A 9,322-nucleotide genomic window follows, 5' to 3' on the forward strand; every position below is an offset into this window, starting at 1 on the left:
TTTATTGTTTGGCGTTCAGTCAGTTTGTGAGTTTTCTTGTAATGAATGTTTGAATGAAAATGTTTGCAGGGTAATTCAATTTCTACAACAAAGTACAATGTTTTCACCTTTCTGCCCAAAGGTCTGTTTGAACAAGTAAGTGTTTTCTCTTGTTAATTTGATATCAGTTAGTGCATCTACTAGCTAAATTAGTTGGAGGAAATTTTTAGTTTAAGAAACTGCAGCCTATAAGCTTATAAGTAGGAGGAAATTTTAGTTTAAATGAAGGAGAGTAATGGTCGAAAGATTTGCTAGTAGTCGGTTATATCGATATATCAAGTTCTGGTTAATGCTTAAACAAAAGAAGGTTTACATTCTTGCTCTGGCTGTCAACGGCCTTTAGGTTTGTGTATATTTGGAGTGATTGCAATGCACCTTTAGGTTTTGAGGGGAATGAAAAATCATTAGACTGCATTTCTCACAGATCTTTGAAGTTTTATATCTGATCTGAGAAATAATGTGTTTGCTGACAGTTTAGGCGCATAGCAAATATATACTTTCTTGGAATTTCATGTCTATCAATGACACCAATAAGGTATGTTACCTCCATAGTACTTGTTTCATTTTTTATTACTCACTTGTGTTGGAATTTCATGTCTTATGATGACTGGTAACACTTGGCCATAACGGATTTAAAACAATTGTTTGTTTACCCATGAGGCTTTTCACTTCTCAGGAGGTTTATGTGGATATAGTCTACTTCGCTGGCTATTTAGGATTATGTTAATGTGCCACGTATGTGATTTTAGATGATCTTTTAGCATACCTTGATCAATTTTGCTATCATGGCTTTTTTCATACTGGGAAAATCATCATTGTCTCCATGTGAGAATGTGATTTTTTTTTTTTCTGTGAGAATGTCAATTCTTTTTATTTAGCCACAGCTTACTTTGATCCATAATATGAAAACGGACTTTTGGGCCAAAATTAAGATTCTGATGCCATTCTATCCCTTGGATGCGTTGTTATATTGTTTTTCAGTCAGTAAAGTGTAACTAAATAAGCTGTTTGTCCTGCAGCCCTGTTAATCCAATAACAAATGTGGCTCCGTTGTCAATGGTGCTTCTCGTCTCTCTTATTAAAGAGGCTTTTGAAGACTGGGTAAGGCCTGACTTCTTGTTTCATCCTTTTTAAACATCATAAAAATTTGTCATCCCTCTTGAAATGAAATAGAGTTAGTTATTCAGCTAATATCCGTATAGGGTTCAAGTTAGTGAATGCTTGAGAGTTTCAGGACCAATCTGGTTCTTGACTTTTAAATCCTTCTGCAAATAATCCGTATTCTGTTGCAGAAACGATTTCAAAATGATATGTCAATAAATAACAGCACAGTGGAGGTTTTGCAAGATCAACTATGGGTACCTATTCCCTGGCGGAAGTTACAAGTCGGAGATATTATCAAGGTATACGTTTCTGACAGAAGTGATCGAACAAGGATGTGCTGTTGAATGTTGACACACATGTTTTAGTTTCTAATGCTTGAATTTGAGCCATCGCAGTAGTTATCAATTACCTATATTAATTTGTGTGTCATTATGCTTGTTTCATCGTACTGGCCTTTTAAAATTGATAGGCGTTCATGCCTCTGCTGCATTTTTGGATTATCAGAACTTGTTATTATCTTTAAACTTAAATTCGACAAACTTGGTTAATATACTTCGTGGATATTTGCAGATTAAAAAAGATGGATTTTTTCCAGCTGATCTTCTTTTCCTGTCCAGCACAAATCCTGATGGTATCTGCTACGTGGAGGTGCTTGGCTCCTTCGGCTATAAAGATTGTTTTTTTTCTTCTCTTTTTCTAGCAAAAAGAAGCTATTTTGGAGTATTGAATATACATATTTATTCTACTTTTATTGTGCGTGCTCTTCGTGAGTGCAGACTGCCAACCTAGATGGAGAAACAAATTTAAAAATCAGAAAGGCCCTTGAAAGGACATGGGATTACTTGACACCAGAGAAAGCTTCGGAATTTAATGGTAAGTCTTTGGGGTCGATTATTATCTTGCAAACATTTTCATAGCTAAATATGTGTCTGTACTAATGTCTATCATCCATTTGCTTCTGGTCCATTTGATCTATCGCCATTGTTTGTTAGTATACCAGCGTTGTTATATTTATCAACTTTATCCTATATTTCTCTCTTTTTCTGTGCAGGCGAAATTCAGTGTGAGCAACCTAATAATTCTTTGTACACTTTCACGGGGAATCTTATTGTAGAAAAGCAGACTTTACCTCTCTCTCCAGACCAGCTTTTATTGCGTGTATGATTAACGGTTTCTCCTTTTAGCTTTGTGTCCCGTTTCTGCTTTTTGTCTACATAATTTCAATATTCAAGACCTTATATGTTCGGGGTTTGTAAATCTTTTGCATTCGAATTCTCAGGGTTGCAGTCTTAGGAACACGGAATACATTGTTGGGGCTGTGATTTTTACGGGTCATGAGACAAAGGTAAGCTGCCATGAAGCTTGTTTGACGAGAAACTACTGGCTAGCATTCAGGATTTTGTCTTTTTATAATAGTTGTATGGTGAATGGAATGTATGTAGGTGATGATGAATGCCATGAATGCTCCATCCAAAAGAAGTACACTAGAAAAGAAACTCGACAAACTCATTATTACAATCTTTTGTGCTCTTGTCATAATGTGCCTGATTGGAGCTATAGGGTGGTATGGATTCTGTCAATTTCTTTATGGTTTATCCTGTCCTATTATGATATTTGATCATATTTTTGGTTCATAGATCCCGCATGGATTTTAAAATCTGTTAAATGCTGCAGTGCAATTGTGACAGATCGTGACCACTTTTATTTGGGTCTTCATAAGAAAGATTGTGAATATCGTAATGGCTTGACGTATTAACCTTGCATAGTGAATTGATTTCTTGCATCTATGGATTGCTGGTTCTTATAGTACCTTTTGGTGCCACAGATAGCGTTTTTCACATTTTTTACTCTAGTCATTCTTTTCTCTACAATCATACCAATCTCCTTATATGTTTCTATCGAGGTATGTGTATCCCCAAATATCTTCTTTTAATTTCTTATACGTGCAGCACAAAACTTAAGTTTTCTGAATGATTCCTCGTTTCCTCCCTAAATGGAACACAGATGATCAAGTTTATTCAGTCAACTCAGTTTATCAACCGAGATCTTCACATGTATCATGTTGAGACAAACACTCCTGCCTCCGCTAGGACTTCAAATTTAAATGAGGAGCTTGGACAGGTAAACTTTTAATTCACTCCCGCATCACCCCATGTTTAATATAATTGGTTTTGGTGCAATCATTTGTATTATTGCTGAATCATTTTTCCCAATGATATGCTTTTCTCGTGAGCACAATGGTCTTTACCTGCCTTGGTATCTTTCAGGTGGAATACATATTTTCTGATAAAACTGGAACTCTCACAAGAAATTTGATGGAGTTTTTTAAGTGTTCAATTGGAGGAATAAGTTATGGATGTGGTATCACTGAAATAGAAAGAGGAATTGCTCAGCGCGATGGCTTAAAAATTCAAGAGGTATAATTTCTTCTCACATGATGAAGTTGAATTACTCATTCTGGAACAACAAATGATGTTTTCTTGTACGCTCTAATATCCTCAGGAACAAAGGTCGACTGGTGCTATAAGAGAAAAAGGATTTAATTTCGATGATCCAAGGCTTATGCGAGGAGGTTGGAGAAACGAACCTAACCCCAATCTTTGCAAGGTGTCTTTCATATCCTGTAGATTTAATTCTCAATAGTATAAGAATTGTAATAGCTAGGGGTTGTATGATTTGGCTAGTTTTCAAAGAATTTTACCTCTTCCCATATGAGAAGCCTGAGTAAATGTTTTCTGGAAGAAATGATGAGATATTCCTTTCTCGTGATGTTATGTAGGTGTTATTTCCTTTCCAAGTGGTATATGATTTCACTAACGTCTTTGTATGTGTTCTGTTGATGCTATGGAAAACAGTTTTTAGCCCTGAGTTGCCTTCTATGGTAAAGCAGAGGCCAGGACAATTGATGAATTCCTTTTGATAGTTTCTTTGTTGATTGACAGTTGAAATATATTGAAGAAATTTAAATGATCCTTTCAGTTGGTACGCTGGCATTGACCAGGACCTGAACTTTGGTCTCTGTTCTGGGGCTTAGGTTGAAAAAAGCAAACAGAATCTTATTAACAAACTTCCATTTTAGAGAATTTAGTTAACCTTGGGGTTTCATTTCCATATTTCTCCTCGCTGTTATTGGGCATGCAATTGACTATAATGTATCATATGTTAAATTTTGTAGGAATTTTTCAGATGCCTAGCCATATGCCACACAGTCCTTCCTGAAGGGGATGAGTCCCCGGAGAAGATCGTTTATCAAGCTGCATCTCCAGATGAAGCTGCTCTAGTTACCGCCGCTAAGAATTTTGGATTCTTCTTTTACAGGTTATTCTCGTTTACATTTCAGTTCTCAATAGACAAGTTGAAAGTGCAAGCAATCTGACAAGAACATATTTTCATTTACTAAGATAATAGGCCCATACTTATGTTTTAATGCATAGTTTTGTATTTGTTCCAAAATGAGCAGAGAAAAGGTGCTTTCGCTTTTCAAGTCTCTATGAATTTCTTTGAGACAACTTTCATGTATTTTCAGGCGTACACCAACTATGGTGTCTGTTCGCGAGTCTCACACGGAACAGATGGGAAAGATCCAAGATGTGTCTTATGAGATTCTTAATGTTCTCGAGTTCAACAGGTGTACTAGGCTTCTGGCTGTTAGCTTTTTTTTATCTCTTTCTCATGGTTAAGCATACTAATGAAATGTCACACGCACCATTAACAGTACAAGGAAGCGTCAGTCAGTTGTGTGTCGTTATCCAGATGGGAGACTTGTACTCTACTGTAAGGTAAACAGTTTTTTAGGTAATTGGATGAGCCTGTGTTATTGCATATCAATATGATAATTGCTTTGAATAATTTCTACAGGGTGCAGATACTGTAATTTTTGAAAGATTGGCTTCCGGTATGGATGATGTTAGAAAAGTAACAGGAGAGCACTTAGAACACTTTGGATCGTCTGGGTTGCGTACCCTTTGCCTGGCCTATAAAGATTTAAATCCTGAAGCCTATGATAGTTGGAATGAAAGATTCATCGAGGCCAAATCTGCTTTACGAGATCGTGAGAAGAAATTAGATGAGGTATAATGCTCTTTCGTAATATTATGGCAATGCGAAGATAGAACTTGGCTAGCAGTGGCGATAAGAACTTGTTGAACTGATATTCATCATATAGCAGTGAGAGCAGTGTACTTTTGAGTTGCCTAGAAATATCTTTGTTTAATATATAGCAGGAAAAAAATTGTAATCCTGGTCCATGCAGGTTGCAGAACTTATTGAGAAGGATCTTATCCTGATTGGATCAACTGCAATAGAAGACAAGCTTCAGGAAGGGGTACCTACCTGCATAGAGACATTATCAAGAGCTGGGATTAAGATCTGGGTGCTAACAGGGGACAAGATGGAAACTGCAATCAATATCGCATATGGTAAGTGCCACAAACTTCTTCTCATACTTCTTCTTTGCTCTTCTTCCATTTTAACTTTGTGCTCCTTGATTCTTTTAATGTTTCAGCTTGTAACTTAATCAACAATGAGATGAAACAGTTTATTATCAGTTCTGAAACTAACGCAATCAAGGAAGCTGAAGAAAGGGTAAGTCATACAGATGCCTCTTATGGTGTATGATTATCATTGATTACAGTCCTAATAGTTGAAAAAATTATCTAAAAGCAGGGCAACCAAGTTGAAATTGCGCGTGTCATTAAAGAAGAAGTAAAGAAGGAACTGAAGAAGAGCCTCGAAGAAGCTCAACAGTATCTGGGTACTGTAGCTGGACCAAAATTGGCTCTTGTTATCGATGGGAAGTGTTTGCTGTATGCATTAGACCCGGCTTTACGTATAATTTTGCTCAGCTTGAGCTTGAACTGTACTTCGGTTGTGTGCTGTCGCGTTTCTCCTTTACAGAAAGCGCAGGTAATTTTCATGACTTATTTATTGAATAATACTTACATTTTTGTCTCTGCAATAACGGTTATATAATTGCTGGTCTGGATTTTTTGCAACAATAGACATACTTGGTGCCTTGGTGGGAACATATGTTCTTACCTTTCAATTTACTCTTGTGACTGATTTTTAAATTTTAATAAGTGAGACACTGATGTAAATTTCAGGTTACAAGCTTGGTGAGAAAAGGAGCAAAAAAGATAACACTTAGAGGGGGGTATTCAACTTATATTTTAAAAGATTTTAAAGTATTCTTAAAATCCTTTGTTATTCAACTGAGGATTTTAAAAAATCTTATGAAATCCTATGTTATTCAATTAAGATTTTTATAAAATCCTTTAAAATAATTCAGAATCTCTTGTTATTCAATCAGTTGTTTATAAAACCAACTTCAAATCTCTTGTTATTCAAAATATTACAACTTTTTTAAGAATGCTACTTTGAATGATTCTAGGAGACTTTTTTTTTGTTTTTTAGTTGAAAATTAATTCTCTCAAAATCATACCTTTGAGCTAGAATTTTAAAAGATTTCATTAAAAAAAAACAGTCATAAAAAATAACTCAGGCAACTATAATCTCCGCAGACCAGCAGACACCTTCTCCACCTGTTAACCACTAGAAGCCACTCATTGCGACGCTAACCTCAACTCAAAGCACCAGCAGCAACAAAACACAACCAATATCAGGGAAAAAAGCAAACCAATAAACAAGATATACCAGTGATATACTCACGAAAAGGATATGTTATAAAGAACCACCACCGGCAGCCAAAACATCACCAAAGCAGTAACACTGGAGCTACTGGTAAGCTCAGAATGGAGACCCCAAGACAATAACCAAACACCCGACGCATCACAAAGGACACTCTCCTAAAAGATATGCTGTTGTCTTCAGACATATTTGACCAACAGAGAAACGTCCATTCTATCGCCAAGCCTTATCGTTGAGGAAGATGACCAAAACTGAAAATTACCGGAAGCATTGTCAAGAATACCTATCCGAAGGAGAGAGGCTAGAGTGGTGAGGCTTTAGCATCTATACGAGACGAAGGGATAAGCCGAGCAAAACAAACACGACTCACTCCGAATCAGACACCAAATCCACTTGCAAAGGCTATGCTCCGACGGACGAGATCGATGCCACACGGTGAAGACAGAGACGGCAAATCTTCAGGACTATGCGTTATTTTAGATTGTTTTCATTCACGACACTTTGTTTCCTCTGTTTTGGTCACATTCACGTTTCACGTTTGCTTCTCTTTTATTAAACTATATGAAGAAGAGGCGATGTGTTGGAGTTAACGGACACATAATAGAGACGTTAACATAGCTTAACTGAGCTTGTTTGTTAGACGTTAAGTCCATTGTTGTATAGTAATTCAGCTTCACCATATATATGTTTGTACAGTGACTTGATTCATTCAGTGAGAAAAATCAGATTATTTTACTTCTTCTAATATCTTTGTTTCTTTTTTTTCCTCACAGTTATGTTTGCTTCTCTCTCTCTTTTGGTTCTTGATCGTTTCCTTCTCTCTCTCATTCTCTACGACATTTCTTCCTTGTTGGCTTTTACTCATCTTCTTCACTTAGTTTCTTCCTCTGTTCTTCATCTCACTTAAAGCTTTGTTTCTTTGTTGCAGGATTTAGACTCTGTGGTGGTGTCTCTCTTACAACTTCACAAATAAGCGATTAATTAATAAGAGGCGATGTGTTGAGGCTTCAGCATAACTTCACAAATATTTTGCTATAGAATTGTTTTCTGTGTATTGGAAATTACTATAAAATCTTATAGAATCTCATAAAATCACATTTCATTTTCTAAAAATAAAAATAAAAAAATCTAAAACACAATCAAATCTCCTAAAAATCTCTTAAAATCTTTCAAAATCCTAAAATGTTAAAATCCTACCAAATCTTTTAAAATATAAGTTGAATACCCCCCTCTTAGCATTGGTGACGGTGCCAATGATGTTAGCATGATTCAAGCCGCTCATGTTGGTGTAGGAATTAGTGGGATGGAGGGAATGCAAGCTGTGATGGCTAGTGATTTTGCGATTGCTCAGTTTAGATTTCTCACGGATTTGCTTCTTGTCCATGGAAGGTGGTCATATCTAAGAATCTGCAAGGTTGGTCTCTCACCTCAAAAAATTTCTTCTAATGTTGCTGTTGTTAGTTGTTACTGACAGTCTTTTGTTTTTGCAGGTGGTCATGTATTTCTTCTACAAGAATCTTACCTTCACTTTGACTCAGTTTTGGTTCACATTACGAACTGGATTTTCGGGTCAAAGGTTCTATGATGATTGGTTCCAGTCACTATACAACGTTTTCTTTACAGCCCTTCCTGTGATTGTTCTTGGGCTGTTTGAGAAGGTACTGATTTCCCCATTCGTTCTATTAAAAAGTATTCATAAATACCATCATGTGTGCCTTTTGTTTACGATCGATAATTTTATACTGACTTGTGCATTTGCTAGGATGTGAGTGCATCCCTCTCAAAGAGATATCCTGAACTATATAGAGAGGGAATTCGTAATTCCTTTTTCAAATGGAGAGTCGTGGCAGTGTGGGCTTCTTCTGCTGTGTATCAATCTTTGGTATGCTATCTCTTCGTAACCGCCTCAGCTTTTGATGGCAAAAATTCATCAGGAAAGACGTTTGGTCTTTGGGACGTGAGCACAATGGTCTTTACCTGTCTGGTCATAGCCGTAAACCTACGGATTCTTTTGATGAGCAACTCGATTACCAGATGGCATCATATCACAGTTGGAGGAAGCATTTTAGCATGGCTCGTTTTTGCTTTTGTATACTGTGGGATTATGACGCCACGTGATAGAAATGTAAGCTATGTTTCCTCCATTAGGTCAAAAGGTTCCCTAGTATTATATATGATTTGGTTTCTGATTCTAACTGTTTTTGCTTTGTGTATGCAGGAGAATGTCTACTTTGTCATATATGTCCTAATGAGTACATTTTATTTCTACTTCACATTGCTGCTTGTTCCGGTTGTTGCTCTTCTGGCAGATTTCATCTACCAAGGGTAAGTAAAACTTGAATCTCGATACTCCAATCACAAGAGGTATGCTTATAGCGGGAAATTGCTGAATTGCAGAGTGGAGAGATGGTTCCTCCCATATGATTATCAAATAGTTCAAGAGATTCACAGGCATGAGCCCGATAGTAGCAATGCAGATCAACTGGAGATAGCAAACGAGCTCACACCAGAAGAAGCAAGAAGCTATGCGATA

The 9,322-nt window shown here is 36.7% G+C and overlaps 1 protein-coding gene across 1 annotated transcript in view; it reads left to right on the forward strand.

Moving 5' to 3' along the window:
* The window catches only part of LOC104759149 (phospholipid-transporting ATPase 3-like), a 10,422-nt gene that overhangs the window by 398 nt on the left and 702 nt on the right, over nt 1-9,322 (forward strand). The window contains exons 2-27 of the mRNA XM_010482111.2: nt 70-135; nt 513-574; nt 1,059-1,140; nt 1,332-1,442; nt 1,714-1,791; nt 1,920-2,016; nt 2,195-2,301; nt 2,423-2,488; nt 2,586-2,707; nt 2,818-2,896; nt 2,951-3,046; nt 3,148-3,264; nt 3,411-3,560; nt 3,646-3,750; nt 4,319-4,461; nt 4,670-4,771; nt 4,859-4,922; nt 5,002-5,214; nt 5,396-5,561; nt 5,648-5,727; nt 5,809-6,048; nt 6,246-6,295; nt 8,026-8,203; nt 8,280-8,447; nt 8,552-8,914; nt 9,008-9,114. Coding sequence (XP_010480413.1) covers nt 70-135; nt 513-574; nt 1,059-1,140; nt 1,332-1,442; nt 1,714-1,791; nt 1,920-2,016; nt 2,195-2,301; nt 2,423-2,488; nt 2,586-2,707; nt 2,818-2,896; nt 2,951-3,046; nt 3,148-3,264; nt 3,411-3,560; nt 3,646-3,750; nt 4,319-4,461; nt 4,670-4,771; nt 4,859-4,922; nt 5,002-5,214; nt 5,396-5,561; nt 5,648-5,727; nt 5,809-6,048; nt 6,246-6,295; nt 8,026-8,203; nt 8,280-8,447; nt 8,552-8,914; nt 9,008-9,114 — 3,212 coding nt within the window. The remainder of the gene's footprint in view (nt 1-69; nt 136-512; nt 575-1,058; nt 1,141-1,331; nt 1,443-1,713; nt 1,792-1,919; nt 2,017-2,194; nt 2,302-2,422; nt 2,489-2,585; nt 2,708-2,817; nt 2,897-2,950; nt 3,047-3,147; nt 3,265-3,410; nt 3,561-3,645; nt 3,751-4,318; nt 4,462-4,669; nt 4,772-4,858; nt 4,923-5,001; nt 5,215-5,395; nt 5,562-5,647; nt 5,728-5,808; nt 6,049-6,245; nt 6,296-8,025; nt 8,204-8,279; nt 8,448-8,551; nt 8,915-9,007; nt 9,115-9,322) is intronic.

The sequence above is a fragment of the Camelina sativa genome, chromosome 17, assembly GCF_000633955.1.
Source record: "Camelina sativa cultivar DH55 chromosome 17, Cs, whole genome shotgun sequence".
Classification (NCBI taxonomy): domain Eukaryota; kingdom Viridiplantae; phylum Streptophyta; class Magnoliopsida; order Brassicales; family Brassicaceae; genus Camelina; species Camelina sativa.